At 53.3% G+C, this 15,150-nt stretch overlaps 1 protein-coding gene across 2 annotated transcripts; it reads left to right on the plus strand.

The window, feature by feature from the left end:
* The first annotated feature begins 4,052 nt into the window (after positions 1–4,052).
* Positions 4,053–5,390, plus strand: SOX3 (SRY-box transcription factor 3). 2 transcript variants are annotated; one of them, XM_044235047.1, is made up of 3 exons: positions 4,278–4,344; positions 4,411–5,059; positions 5,147–5,390. In XM_044235047.1, exons 1-3 carry the CDS (start codon positions 4,278–4,280, stop codon positions 5,388–5,390), a joined length of 960 nt encoding a protein of 319 aa, XP_044090982.1. The 2 variants fall into 2 exon arrangements, with proteins under 2 accessions (XP_044090981.1, XP_044090982.1); XM_044235046.1 differs by having other exon boundaries at positions 4,053–5,390.
* Positions 5,391–15,150: the final 9,760 nt, after the last annotated feature.

Below are 15,150 nucleotides of genomic sequence, written 5' to 3' on the forward strand. Positions count from 1 at the left end.
AAGCGGTTCGGCAGGGAGCAGGAGTGCTGCAGTTGGGGGAGGAGGAACCAACTGAATGCTTGGAGAACAGGAAGGTGCTGTCTCTTCCATCTCCCCAGAGTGCTTTATAAAAGATGGCTCTGCAACAGCCCTCAGCCTCTGATTTCTTGACCAAGGCCCTCAGTCTGGCTCAAATACACGATCTTGGCTAGGAGATGGTCAAGGGATGTTCTCAAGGAAGAAAGAGGAATTACTGCCTTTGGATAAGCAAACTTTTTTTTCCGGCTGGAAAGCAAAGCGTTTCTGAAGGTCGTCGGGATACGTTTTCCCGCACTTAATACTCAAAACCAGACCGCTCTCTGGGCTCTGCTGCACTTGAAAAAGGCGATTGATTGTTCTACCCTATTGTCAGGCCTCGGCCCCCAGAGCGGGCACCGATGCACACCCATCCCATCCCGAGATGCACGCAAAGGGCATCTCTTCCGAGAGTTGGGTCGTAATCGAGCTGGATACCCTGAAAAAGGTCCCCATGAGCTGAGAAGGAATCAACGTCCCGCCCCCGCCCCCGCCGCCGTGAGCGATGGGATAGCCCCTCTCCTACCCTGCTCTACCAGTTGCTCTATGGCACAACCCAACAACTGCTCGAGTATACTTTGCAGGTATGAGGCCCTCCGGACACACCTGATTTCTGCCAAGGCTGGAAACCGGAGGAGGCAAGAGTGGGAGTGCACTGTGCACCCGGGGCCGCCAGGCCAACACGCTAGTGACCGGTCCCCCCCAGCTTTGCGCTAACCAGCCCTCTAAGGATAAGCACCACTTCTGCCCAGCGGCAAAACCTGCTACCTCTCCTTGAAGGGTTGGGGCGACCTCGAAGCCCGGGAGGGCGGGAAGGGGCGCCTCTAGGTGAAGTTTCCAACCGAAGCCAACAAACGGCGCTGTTGCCACGCCCTGAGTCTTGGGATCCCCAGTCCCAGCCCCAGTCGGAGGGAGCCAGAGCTCTCTTGGGAGGGCAGGGGGGATGGGGAGTGGGTACTTGGCCGGGTTCCCAGCCCGCCATCCGGGGCTCTGTGTGCCGCCACGGGTTCCCGGAGGCCCCAAAGGGCTAGAGAGCTGCCGAACGCTCCCTCTTCTCCGGAAAAGGATGGGAAGAACTGGTCCTGGATCCCGCTGTGCCCCTTGCTTCCCTCACTCGTTGCAGAGTTCCTGTCAGAGACACGGGTTCTGGCTCCGCTGGCTGTCTTGCCTCGCCTCAGCCCCTGTCCGAATCGAGGCCCCTCCGGCTGTTGTACCTGCCTCGACCCTTCTCCCGACCCCTAGCTGAGATCGCGCCGCTCAGCTGGTGTCTGCGCTGGCGCTGCTAGTGGGCCAGAAGAGCGGGTTTCCTTCCCGCCTTCCCCGCACCTGCCTGTAATGACCTTGTTCGACTATAGAGATGTTCGTTTGGTTTGAGGACGTTTCCTCAGAAATGTTTTGAAGGAAATTCGCCTTGACTCCTGCTTAGGGCTGTGCAGACCACTCCGGAGCCACCAGGCACAGAGACAGTTTGAATCGCGGCCTCCGCGGGAATCCAGGACTGTGGGAGATGCTATCTGTCCTGGTGGAACACTGGCAGAGTGTGAAATGTGAAAATGAGCTCACCTAAGCCACTGACTAGTCAAATGACAAACAGCTGGGGGCAGTCACTAGTCCCCTAGATAATCTGCTGCGGGGAGGCGTACAGACCCAGCGCAGCATCCTTCGCCTTGGGAAATATGCAGCTCAGGCGCTGTCACCACAACGGCTTACTTGGGTCCTAAAACTTGGAAAGAATCCTGACATCTGTCAGGCTACTGGACGCCAGGCCGCGCGTCGGTTGGGTAGTTTCCTAAAACGCGCTTCACTTAGCAACAGCCTCAGAGGCCCAGAGAACCCGAGAGGGCATCTGGAGAAGGCGGCAGGCGGGCAGGGTTACCGCACATTGACTTATTTGGGAGAAGGTGGGAGAAGGTGGGTTTGCCTAGAAAAAATGGACTTTGTCAGCTAGTTCTGCCAGAAAACAAGTGCTGGTGGAGATCGCCAAATCATTCGATTCTCTGAGACACGTCTTCTAGTCTGTGCCAGCTTAAGTATGCACACCCATGCACGGACACACACACACACACACACACACACACACACAAACACACAAACACATATAGACATAAGATCCATACACAGAACCATTCCAGATAGTTTACTCTAAAACCCTAAATCGCATATTTGTTCAAAGGACTGCAGCCCTTGACTGTAGACATTTTCTTCCTTCCGGCCAGAAAAGCAAGAGAACATAGACCAGGTGCAACCCAAACTTAAGGGACTGGTTCAGAGAGGCAAAATTTCCAGAAGATGATGCCGGCTGGGAGCCAGGATTCTAGTGTCACCGGTCCGCCCACCCCAGAGGGGGCTGGTCTGCTCTATGCCAGGCTCCCTCCCAAGTCACCAGGGTATACTTTTAAATTCGTGCAGGAAAGGGTGGGGAGAGCTCCCAGCATGCAGGTGTCCCAGGATCGCCTGGTTTTTGCATTAGCGCTAAGGAGCTAAAAGCCTAGGTTTTTGTATTTTTTCACACTTCGGATTTACGCTATTCTTTTGATTCCCCATCTTTCCACGAGGCTGGGGGAAGGGGACCACACTGCGCGGACGCCGTATTTCACTCTCTGCCACTTCTGCCTGGCTCGCTACTCCTTCCCACCAGTCGCCTCGGGCGGCTCCGGGAGTTTTCGAACGCTGTGCCACTCGCTCAGGCTGGCGACGGCGAATGTCGGGGTTCCGTCTACCCGCAGCCTGGGCTCCCGAGACACTAGTCTTTGGCAGACAACATGACATGCGGATGAATGTCCCGCTCCGAGTCTCGAGGCTCTGGCCAGGATGGCTGTAAAACAAAAAAGGAGAAGGACGGAATCCGTTAGCAGAGCCTGCTCCCCGGGGAGGCGGCGCGGCTGCGCAGCGAGAGCAGCGCTCAGTGGTCCTGGCAGGTGCGCGGCCAGTGGAGGGGGCCCGGCGGTCCGCCCCGAGGACGGCCTCGGCTCCTCTCCGGCCACCGTCCCCCCGCCCCAACCTCCAAGAAACTTTTCTTTCACTTGGAGAGGCTCCGTGTTGCCATGAAAACGGATTTTCCAAGGGGCCCGACCCTCCCCCTCAGGGGCATCGGACTGGAAAAACCGAAATGGCCAGAGAGCAGAGACAAAAAGGGGCCGCTAAGCGGGGGCCTGGAGCGAGAGAGCCGAGGCCGATTCACCCCCTCCGCCCCCCACACACTCCCCACACCACCGCCTGTGAGCGCCTCCGCCCGGCCCGGGCAGCAGGCGGCTGACTGCTCTCCTTCACTCAAGCCAGCGGAGAGCGTCACAACCCCAGTGCGCTCCGCGGTTCTGAAGCCTGTCTCCCGTGCCCCCGTCCCTCATCCCGGCTCCATCCTGGGCGCGCAGGCCCGCGGCTTCCCGGCAGAGGGTCCTTCTGGGACAGCGGTCGATCCCAGGGAGGGCTTCTCGGAGCCTCCGTTGCCCCCTGAGTCCCCAAGCTCGCCTGGGTAACTGGCGATGCCCTGTGTCCCTATCGCTGGCAGCAGAAGCGGTCGGCGGACCTCCGCGCAGACGGCTGGATGCTTTGCAGGGTGGCCCCCGGTACCAGGCACCGCTCGGTCCTGATGGGGCTGCAAAGTTGCTTTCTGAACCCCGAGGGCGCCCCTCTGCCCCCTCCCCCCAATCCTGCTTGCGCGCCCCCTCCCCCCTCCGTCACTTCCTCGAGTTTCGTTATTTCAAACTTTTTGAGACCCTAATTGGTGGTCTCTGAGCGGCTCTCTGGGACTCCCGCCTCCTGAATAACTCCCGTCACGTCACCGGGCCCAAGAGGGGCGTGGGGGTGAACGAAAGGGCTCCCCGAACTTTTTTTTTCCACTGGGGCCGCACGGGGACTCCGTGATGATTGGCCAGGGCGCATCACTGTGAGCCTGTCAATCACGAGGCCTCCCGGTGGCGAGGGGCGGACCGAGTCCCAACCCCGGGGGATCGGAGCAGGTATATAAGGGACCCGGCGAGCGCCCGGCCAGACTGCGAATGCGGCCAGCTCGAGACAACGCATCAGGTGCGAGTAGCCTGCGGGTTCCTGCCGACTTGGCGCGGAGCACTTTGGCAAGCCTGCCCTTCCCGCCTGACCCGCCGGCCCACCGGCCCCCGAGCACCCCTCCGACGGAGTCCCCGGGCCTTTTCACCGTGGCCGCTCCAGCCCCGGGAGCGCCTTCTCCTCCCGCCACTCTGGCGCACCTACTTCCCGCCCCGGCCATGTACAGCCTGCTGGAGACCGAGCTCAAGAACCCCGTGGGGCCACCCACCCCTGCGGCGGGCGCAGGCGGCCCCGCAGCCCCCGGCGGCGCAGGCAAGAGCAGCGCGAACGCAGGCGGCGGCGCGAACGCAGGCGGCGGCAGCGGCGGGGGCTCGAGCGGCGGGGGCGGGGGCGGCGACCAGGACCGCGTGAAGCGGCCCATGAACGCCTTCATGGTGTGGTCCCGCGGGCAGCGGCGCAAGATGGCCCTGGAGAACCCCAAGATGCACAACTCCGAGATCAGCAAGCGCCTGGGCGCCGACTGGAAACTGCTGACCGACGCCGAGAAGCGGCCGTTCATCGACGAGGCCAAGCGACTGCGCGCCGTACACATGAAAGAGTACCCGGACTACAAGTACCGGCCGCGCCGCAAGACCAAGACGCTGCTCAAGAAGGACAAGTACTCCCTGCCCGGAGGCCTGCTGCCCCCCGGCGCGCCCGCCGCCGCTGCCGCCGCCGCCGCCGCCGCCGCCGCCAGCAGCCCGGTGGGCGTGGGCCAGCGCCTGGACACGTACACACACGTGAACGGCTGGGCCAACGGCGCGTACTCGCTGGTGCAGGAGCAGCTGGGCTACGCGCAGCCCGCGACCATGAGCAGCCCGCCGCCGCCGCCCGCGCTGCCGCAGATGCACCGCTACGACATGGCCGGCCTGCAGTACAGCCCCATGATGCCGCCCGGCGCCCAGAGCTACATGAACGCCGCCGCCGCCGCCGCCGCCGCCTCGGGCTACGGGGGCATGGCGCCCTCGGCCGCCGCCGCCGCGGCCGCCGCCTACGGGCAGCAGCCCGCCACCGCCGCCGCCGCCGCCGCGGCCGCCGCCGCCATGAGCCTGGGCCCCATGGGCACGGTGGTGAAGACCGAACCCAGCTCGCCGCCGCCCGCCATCACATCGCACTCGCAGCGCGCGTGCCTCGGCGACCTGCGCGACATGATCAGCATGTACCTGCCACCCGGCGGGGACGCGGCCGACGCCGCCTCGCCGCTGCCCGGCGGCCGCCTGCACAGCGTACACCAGCACTACCAGGGCGCCGGGACTGCCGTCAACGGCACGGTGCCGCTGACCCACATCTGAGCGCCCGCCCGCGCGCGCCGCCCCTCCGCCCCCATCCCGCCCCGCACCCCCAAGTTGGGACGCCTTGTTGTTTAGCTTTGCTTGCCTGGGACTGTTGCCTTGTACCGATGATGGGGAGGACAGAAAGTTTTGCTGTAGCTGTCGGGTTTTGTACGAAAGCGAAAAGAAGTCCGGAGCGGCGGAAATGGGACTTTCTAGAGCTCGCCTACTCCTCGCCGCTGCCCCTCCCTCCCCTTTTGTAGGCTGGGAATCGCTGTGATGTTTGCAGAGAAAAAGCAGCCCCCCTCCTCCTCCTCCTCCTCCTCCTCCTCCTCCTCCTTCTGGGTTCCTGGGTTTTTCTGTTGCATTTGAAAATGTTGTCTCGTTAGTTTACTGTTAGCCAAGGAGTGAGTGGATAGGAGAAACGTGCTCTCTCGGGGAGGCTGGCCTGAGAACGGCAACGCCTCCTCGCCTCGTCGCGTTGCATCGGTTTTCCTTGTGGGTTTTTGGGGGGCTGACCGCGCGGAGTGGCGCGGCAGCTCAGGCCAATGTTAATTTATAGCCAGGTGTGCGTGTGTCTCCCGCCTCGCCGCCCCTGGCCGCGGGACAGCTTCTGTCCAGTCCGCATTTAGGCTGTTGAGTTGGTGATTTCTGCCGTGATCTGTTTGATATTTCGTCGCGCTAATGTATTCGGATTTCGTTTGGGTGGTGGGGAAGGGGCTATTTTGTTTCAGGTTTTCCAAGGTTTTACTCTTAATTCCTAAATGAGAGATCAATAAATTTTATAACCAACGTAATGGAGTCCTGATAATTTTGCGGGCCTGAAACTCTCCGCGGGTCGGGGAGGGAACCATCACTCGGTATTAAGAGCCATGGTCCCGTCCTGCGGGGGCAGGGGTGGGGGCAGCGAGCGTGATCCGAGAGGGTTTCTGACTCCTGGTCATCCAAAACCCTCCAGCTCCCGATCCTTGCTACGGAAACTCTCCAGGGAGCAGGCGGTTAGTCTTCCGGGAGCGTGTGCGGGAGCCGGCACCCGCTCGCTGAGCGAACACCCCGCGGCCGTGCACTTGTTGATAGCGGGCAGTGCCCGCTGAAGGAGGGGCTGTCGCGGCAGCCACGCGGGGCGCGGAGGGGCTGCCGGCGGCCGCGGAAACCGGCCAGAAGTAGGGGGCACGTTTACCTTTGTGCACTGGGGCGGGAAGACATTTGAGCCGAGCAGAAATATTTACAAAACGAAAACCCTTCGGAAATCTCAATTATCCTATTAAAAATAAGTGGTTACAGGGATCCTGAGCAGGAAGTACGTGCATTTCAACCGTGGTGGCTGGAGCGGCAGGAGCTTCAACACTAGAACGCTGGGTTTTGAAAAGTGCACCTCACACTTGAAAAGATCTCTAAAACTCCTCCACTGGCTTTTTCTTTTTGACTTGTCAACCCAGACCACCTATTTGTTTTCCAGAAGAGGCTCTCTCTCTCATCCCAAACCTCCAGCCCGCTTTCTACTCCTACCCCCCCCCCGGCTTCCCCCCAATCCCTGACCCTTAGGAATTCCACCGTGCCCCCCGAAAGGCCTTTCGTTTCGCGCCCGGCCACACCGCCCCAGTGTATCTGTTTGGGGCCTAGGAAGAAAACAAATAGAACCAGTGTTTTTTTACCCCCTCCTCAGCTGTTTGAGGTGATTTCCTTAATCCCTTTAATCCTGTTACCTCGCTATCCCAGAATAACTAAACTCGGTCTTTCCAATAAGCTTGGCCTGGCGCACCGTTCTTATCCTCATCCACTCTTGATCACAGGTTTCTTTGCCTGAGGTCTGCCGGGACTCTGGGCGACAGAATCTCCCATAAATTGGTCCGAATTCCACATTTCCAACCGGCTTCCTTTGTGCGGGCCAGCCATTCACCTGCGGGCCTGGGCGGGCCTCAGGGGGAGGGGCGGAGGCTTTCTACCGCTTCGGGGGTCGTGCCCGCTCTTTACACATCACTGCGGATGCTGGAGACTAAGCTCACCACGCCTCTCCAAGAAAGGTCGGGTCTCCCAGAGAAGGCAGCACCACCCCTCCCCCGCAGACGGGGGCACTGTCTCCGCCCCCCGCCCCCCCAACCCAAAGCGCCCCACCCGGTACTTTGCAGCTCGAGCTGGGAAGGCAACCGGCGGTGATGCACAGACCCCCGCGCTGTGCCCTCCACCCCACCCGGTGCTCCTCCCGAGCCTGCCGCGTCCGGGACAGGGTTCGGGCGAGGTCTCCGTTCCACACCCTCTACTCTCCATTCCGGGGTCACAGACCCCGAGCCCCTCCTGGCTGGTGGGTGCTGCAACACTCGCCGCTGGAATGGGAGCAAACCCACAGGCTGCCCGGGCGGGGAGCCCTCACTACTCCCCCTTCAACCACCCCCCACCCCGCCACACACACACACACACACACACACACCGTCGCCCCGTGCTCCAACGTCCCCAGGGCCGTCCCTCTCTTGTCATCTCCACCCCCACTATTCATATCTTTCGCAGTGTTTGGGCCTCAGTAAAATACCTGGCTGTAGGTTACTCTGGGTTCAAATTGCTAGCGATTGTGGACACAAGTTTGGTCTGCAGTGACTATAGGAAAGGGAGGGTGAAAACAAGCAGTTTCCCCCCACTGAGGGGGCGGTGCCTATGGGGGAAGAAACTGACTCGGCTCCTTTCGGAGAGTCCATTGTGCTGCTGCCTTCTTCTTAGAAGTGCCAGGGTCCCCCTTTCAGCGAGGTTCATATACTGCTCACTCCCTCTCGGAGTACCCGTAGCTTTGTGCTCCACTGGTCTGGTTTCCAACTTGTCTTTAAGAAAAAAGATTTCATCAATCAGCACATTTGCAGAATTTAAATATAGATAAAAGATTCTCTCTCTCTCTCTCTCTCTTTTTAAACTTTGGCATTAGGGAAGGGAGGGAACTGAGCCTAAACGGGAGTGAAACTTCCATCCTCCAGGCCAGAGTTTTCCAACTAGAGCACCCCCTTCCCGCTCCCACTCCTCCCACACACACCTCTTGCCTGACAACTGCCCCTTCCTCTGTTGTACAGATTGGGGTTCTGGTAAGATTTAACTTAAAATAAGGTTTCTGCTCTTAAGTGGTCAAACCCCAGCTCCTGCCTCTTCTATCTTCTTTCCCTAGATGAAACTGGCTCCTAAAGGGGAAAGAGTGCTCAGGATTGCTGAGCTGGGGCACAGAAGAACCAGACCCCCAGGCCCGCAGGGCTCTCTGTTCCACCACGAGACAGAGAGAAACCCCTGAAATCCCAGTGCAGTGGTGTCTCTACAGAAGAGGTCATTCCTGACACAGACACCTAGAAGCCAGGGCTAGGAGAAAGGAGATCTGAAGTGGGAAGCAGGAGGTCTTTACACAGTAGAAGAAACCAGCCCATCTTTTTTAGCTTTCTCCTGACTTGGGGCTGGGGGGTGGGGTGGGGTGGGGTGGGGGAGCTACCTTGTGGTAAGAATTATCCCACATAGAGATTTTCTTCCCTGTCCTCTCCACACAACTCCCCTCATTAATCTCCCTTCTAGAAATCTACAGTGGGGGAGAGGGCATCCAAAACGTAGACCAACGTTTGTAAACAGATGTTCCACACAGAACTCCTTAAATGGTAAAAGTTATGCACAAGCCAAATGTCCAACAAATAGGAAAATGTTGTTTAAAATATGTTTTCAAAAAAGGCTTCTTTGCAGATATTAAAAAATGTGTGCGGAGAGATTTTAATGACAGGGAAATGTTTAAAACACAAAAGGAAAAGAGCAAGATACACAAAAGTATGTTCAGTGTGTATGACCTATTTAACAATAAGGATATATGACTGGAAAAATATGCAAAAATGCAGGGTAGTATTATGAATCCTGGTTAGTCTTCCTTTTATGTTCTCATACTTTCCAATTTCCTCTGATAGGATTGTATTCCTGTTATCACCAGAAAAGGCAGGTTAAAAATAATTCTCTCCCTATCACAAATACAGAAATGTGTCTCCATGTGAAAGAAGAAAGTTCCAGCTTTCCCTTCATTTGTTTTGGGGTGAGGAGGGGGGCAGGGAGCCCCAGGAGAAGTAATCCTCCGGCTCTCCTTGGGGTTGGGGCCTGCAGTGAACACAGGCAGGAGGAGCACACCAGAGCAACCCCCCGCCAGGCGCCCTCCTCAGTAAGCAGAAGCAGGATCAGATTAGTGACGGCTCCTTCATTCTTCAGACCCACTCACTGGAGAAAAAGACCTCCTTGGGAGCCAAGCTGAACAGCCGGGGCTGTGGGAAGCAGGGGCCACTGAGGAACCAGAAGGCACATAAACCTGGGGGCCTAAGCAACCCTCACTGCCCTCTTGGGAGAGGGGCAGGAAGTAAGCCCTTCCTTAGGTGGGGTCCCAGGCCCGGTGAAGGAAGGGCTGGGTGAGTACCCACCAGCAAATGAAGGCGCTGTGCTGTGTCCCTCCGCCCCTTGGCCACCCTCCTCATCCACACTGCTGACATTTCTTGCCAGACCACCGCCATGGCGTCTGACCTGCTCCTGCTTCCACTCTGCTCCCCACTGTTCGCCTACATGTTTTCTCCATAGAATGTTCCCTCCAACTTTCCAAACACAAACCCTATCGTTGTCGCTTCCCATCTTAATAACCTTCTGGTGGCTTCCTCCGGACGGCTCTTTAAAAACTGTACCAACTCCTCCAAAGCTTTGCTTGATCCAACACCTGCCCATCTCTCTGAGCTCAACTATTTTCCCTCCCTCAACCCCCGCCAGGATTCTTTTGGGCAATGTCTGTTGAGTAAATAAATCATAGTTCCTGGTAGTTTCACATCTAAACCAATTTTAATGGCCATCCATTGACTGAGATAAAGATTGCTATACACACACGGTAGCCATCTCGTTTTGTGAGATTTCATCTTGCGGGATTTGCCCAAATCTGTGCATAAAATGCACATTTCCTGATGATAAAATCTCCTAGCAAAAAAACCTCATTTCTTTCCTGCCTTGGGGCTTTTGAATGTGCTATTCCCTTTTCCAGGAATGTTCTTTCTCAAGCTCTTCCCTCAGGTGATCTAAAGCCCTCCAGAAGATCTCAGTCCTAGCATCGCTTCTGGGAAGCCATTGTGATGCCTTCCTCTGGACTAGGACAGATCCCCTTGTTACAGCTCTCATAGCCCTGGGTTACTTCAAACACTGATCCCAATGGTCAACTTACGTTTATTGGTGTGATTCTGTTCTGCCTCCCTCCTGGCTTCTAGGTACCTAGCACAGTGCCTATTCCGTAGTAGGCTCTCAAAAATGTATGTGGACGGTTTACTGCATGTTTAAGGAATGAGGGCCGTGGGGGCTTGAAGCTAATGGGATCAGTGCAAGCCCATGAATATCAAGATGGAATTTGCCACCCTGGCTCCATTCCTCAGCAACTATAGGCTTTGGGGACATGACTTACTCTGAGTCGCAAGTTCTTCAGATGTCAAGCGGGAACAACAATGTCTCTGGTCTCTCGCGGGGATTCAAAACAACAGGGGTGCCTGGGTGGCTCAGTGGGTTAAAGACTCTGCCTTCAACTCAGGTCATGATCCCAGGGTCCTGGGATCGAGCCCCGCATCAGGCTCTCTGCTCAGCAGGGAGCCTGCTTCCTCCTCTCGCTCTCTCTGCCTGCCTCTCTGCCTACTTGTGATCTCTGTCAAATAAATAAATAAAATCTTAAAAAAATAACAACAAAACAACAACAAAAAAGATGCTCTGAGAGCGAGTACGGTGCTTGGCACCCGGCCGTTGTACAGTGTGTGTTAGTACGATTATCACCTTGGTTAGTAGCCTGTTGATCCTTTAGGGAGGAACTTATGCCCCCTGGTCAGATTCTGTACTTCCTACCATCACAAGTGATGTTCCTCATTGCTGAGGCCAGCGTTTGCCATGGAAGGAAGGCAAAATAAGACATCTGCATTAAAAACAAACAAACACTATGACACCAAAAGCATAAACACAAAGGAAAAAATAGATAAATTGGACTTGGCCAAAAAAACCTCTTTTGCTTCAAAGGACACCATCAAGAAGGTGAAGAGACAACCCATAGACTAGGAGAAAAAATGTGAAAATCATATATAGGATAAGGGGTCTGCATCCAGACTATATAAAAAGTTAAAACTCAATAATAAAAAAATGCCCAGTTGAAAATGGGCAAAGGCCTTGAACAGGTATTATTCCAAAGAGAATATACAAGTGACTGACAGACACACGAAAAGATGCTGGACATCATTAGTCATCAGAGAAGTGCAAGTCAAAACCAGAGACGGCACCGTGAGGACGGCTCTAATAGTAATTTAAAAATAGGCAAAGCAAGTGTGGCTGAGGATGCCGAGAAATTGGATTCCTTATGCAGTGCTGGTGGGAATGTAAAATAGTAAAGTCACTTTGAAAAACAGTCTGGCAGTTCCTCAAAAAATTAAACCCTGAGTTACCATATGACCCGGGAATTCTACTAGGAAAAATCAAGAGAAATAAAAACATACATCTACACAAAGATCTGTACGTTACTGTTCAGAGCAGCACTATGTATAATAGTCAAAGAGCAGAAACAACCTAATTGTCTTTTAACATTAATGATTAATGGATAAATGATTAATGGATAAATAAAATGTGATATATCCATACAATGGAATATTTTTTCTGCAATAAAAAGGAATTGAGGGGCGCCTGGGTGGCTCAGTCAGTTAAGCCTCTGCCTTTGGCTCAGATCATGATCTCAGGGTCCTGGGATTGAGCCCTAGGCCCCAGGTCAGGCTCCCCACTCAGGGGGGATTCTGCTTCTCCCTCTCCCACTGCCTCTTCCCCCACCATTGTGCTCTCTCGCTCTCTCTCTCAAATAAATAAATAAAATCTTTAAAAAAAGGAATACTTGTATATATACAGTTTAGTATACATATGTATATTACCTAGCTCTGTCAACTGATAAGCAGGCCTAGTGGCAAGGAAATCCCAGTAGTAACCAGCACACCTAGTATCCAGATTTTAGCTCCTAATACAATTTTTCCTTGAGAAGAACCGGACTCTTCAGGAAAATGACTGATTCTAGATTCTAGGACTGGGGCCAGAAGTATACAAAATGAGTCTGGAGCATCCTGTAGTGCCAGAAAGTACAGAAAGGTAAGAAGGAAGGCAAGGAAGGAAGGAGGGACAGACCACAGTGATGGAGATGTGTCAAAGATACAGAAGCCAACTAAAAGAGCTCCCAATGACCAAATCTGCAACAATTTGAGCAAAAAAGTTAATAAAGTAGTATGGAATTATAACCCGAAATATACAACAAATATCCATGTATGTATACTGATATAAATAATTAATACATAAATGAGGGGAGGTGAAAGGACAAATCAGTGCAGAAGAAATCAAAATAGTTTCTGTAAACAAATAAATAGTTTATGCAAAGTAGGGGCTTATGCAAAAGCCCTGGCTTCAGGGGAGTGGAGTAAATCCCCATCCCTTAAGGGTAGGCTGCTCAAAGTGACTAACTTTCAAAGAGAATTGTATGGAAAGCGGGGGAAAAAGTAACTTTGAGGTGGAGAAACCTGACAAACACTACTTCAGCCGGAAGATCAAGGTCAACATCAACAGTGATAAGTCATGTTGATGGTGTGTATTATCCATGTGATGTGATGAAGACGGCACTTTTCCTCTGGGGTCTTCCTCCCCAAAACCTGTAATCAGCCTAATAATGAGAAAGACATCAGCTAAATCCTAATTAAGGGATATTCTACGAAATACCTGACCAGCAATCCTCAATGCTGTCATCAAACACAAGGGAAGTCTGAAACCCTCACAACCAAGAGTAGCCTAAGGAGACATGACCTACTAAATGTAATGTAAATGTCATGTGGTATCCTGGATAGGATCCTGGAAGAGTAAAAGGACTTTAGGGGAAAAAATGAGGAAATATAAATAAAGTGTGGAGTTTATTGAGGAATAATATCATATATATATTTATTATCATATATAATAATATATCGTATATCATAAGTCATAATATATGCTATTATCATATATATCATATCATATATATCATAACATAACAAATATTGATATGTTATTGGTATGTACCATACCAATATTGTATGGTATGTACCACACCAATATAAGATGTTGATGATTGGGGAAACTGCAACATTGTACGGCAACACATGGGAACTCTCTGTATTATCCTCCCAATTTTTTCATAAAACTATTGTAAAAAGTAAAACTTATTTTAAAGATTTTATTTATTTATTTGAGAGAGAGTGAGGGAGAGAGCAGGAGCAGAGGAGGCCAGGGGAGGCAGAAGCAGCCACCCAGGCACCCCTCAAAACTCATTTTAAAAAGTGAGTACGGAAAAAAAAAAGTGGGTACGGGGCGCCTATGTGGCTCAGTCAGTTGAGCGTGTGCCTTCAGCTCAGGTCATGATCCCGGGGTCCTGAGATCGAGCCCTGCATTGAACCCGCCTCAGTCTCCTTGCTCCGTGGGAAGCCTGATTCTCCTTCTCCCTCTCACCCTGCTTGTGTTCCCTCTCTTGCTGCCTCTCTCTCTCTCTATGTAAATAAGTAAAATCTTTTTTGAAATAATAAATAAATAAAAAGTGAGTAGAGTTGACCTTCATACAATGTGGAGGCCGGTGTGCCTACCCCACCTCTTTGCATGCTGTCGAAAATGCACATATATCTTTTGGCTCCCCCGAAACTTAACTACTAATAGCCTACTCTTGATTGGAAGCCTTATTGATGACAAATACAGTCCATTAACACATATTTTGTATGTTATATGTGTTATATACTGTATTCTTACAATAAAGTAAGCTAGGGAAAAGAACATGCTATGAAAAAAATTATAAAGGAGAGAAAATACGTTAATAGTGCTGCACTCTACTTACCTGAAAATAAATCCACATGCGAGTGGATCCGTGTGGTTCAAACCTGCGCTGTCCAACGGTCAACTGTACTTTGTGGGTTAAAGGAAATCTTCATTAGGAAAAAAAGCTCCTGTTAAAAAAAATAATTAAAAGCTCATTTATTTTTATTTTTAAAAAGATTTTATTTATTTATTTGAGAGAGAGAGAGCGAGAGCGAGTGCATGAGTAGGGGCAGGGGCAGAGGGAGAGGGAGAAGCAGACCCCCTGCTGAGCAGGGAGCCCGATGCAGGGCTCGATCCCAGGACCCTGAGATCATCACCTGAGCTGAAGGCAGCGGCTTAACAGACTGAGCCACCCAGGTGCCCCAAGAGCTAATTTATTTTTAAATATGTTGTTTTCAGGGCACCTGGTTAGCTTAGTTGGTAGAGACGAGACTATCGGTCTCGGGGTTGGGAGTTCGAGCCCCACGTTGAGTGTAAAGGAAGTAGGGCAGCTGGCTTGGAGAGCTCCGTGGGGAGATGTACTAGAGGCCACAGTCTGATGGTCATTTGGCACATGGGCATTTGGGACGCTCACAGGTCTGGAATAATTCAGGTAATATATTCTGTGTGTTGAGTGACAAGCATCATCCCTCTTACAGCAATGCTACAATGTAAGAACCACTTTTGTCCCCATCTTACAGAAGAGCCCCTGGAGTCTCAGAGAGGTGAACAAGGCCTGCTCGAGGAAAGCCAGCTAATGGACAGACCTTGGGAGGAGCTCGATCTGGAGCCCGTCTGGTCACAGCACACGAGCTCTGAAAGGCTTACTCGCTGGCTTTCGAGTTGGGGCCCTGATTCTCTTCTCTGCCCGTGGAAAGGACACAGCACCTAGCGAGGACCTAAGCCCTATCTTCAGGGCAGGAGAGCACGGCCAGCTGCCCTG

The sequence above is a fragment of the Neovison vison genome, chromosome X, assembly GCF_020171115.1.
Source record: "Neovison vison isolate M4711 chromosome X, ASM_NN_V1, whole genome shotgun sequence".
NCBI classification, from domain to species: domain Eukaryota; kingdom Metazoa; phylum Chordata; class Mammalia; order Carnivora; family Mustelidae; genus Neogale; species Neogale vison.

Excerpts from the sequence above, each read along its gene's own strand:
- SOX3 (XM_044235046.1), top strand. The coding sequence starts at position 4,053 with ATGCGGCCAGCTCGAGACAACGCATCAGGTGCGAGTAGCCTGCGGGTT.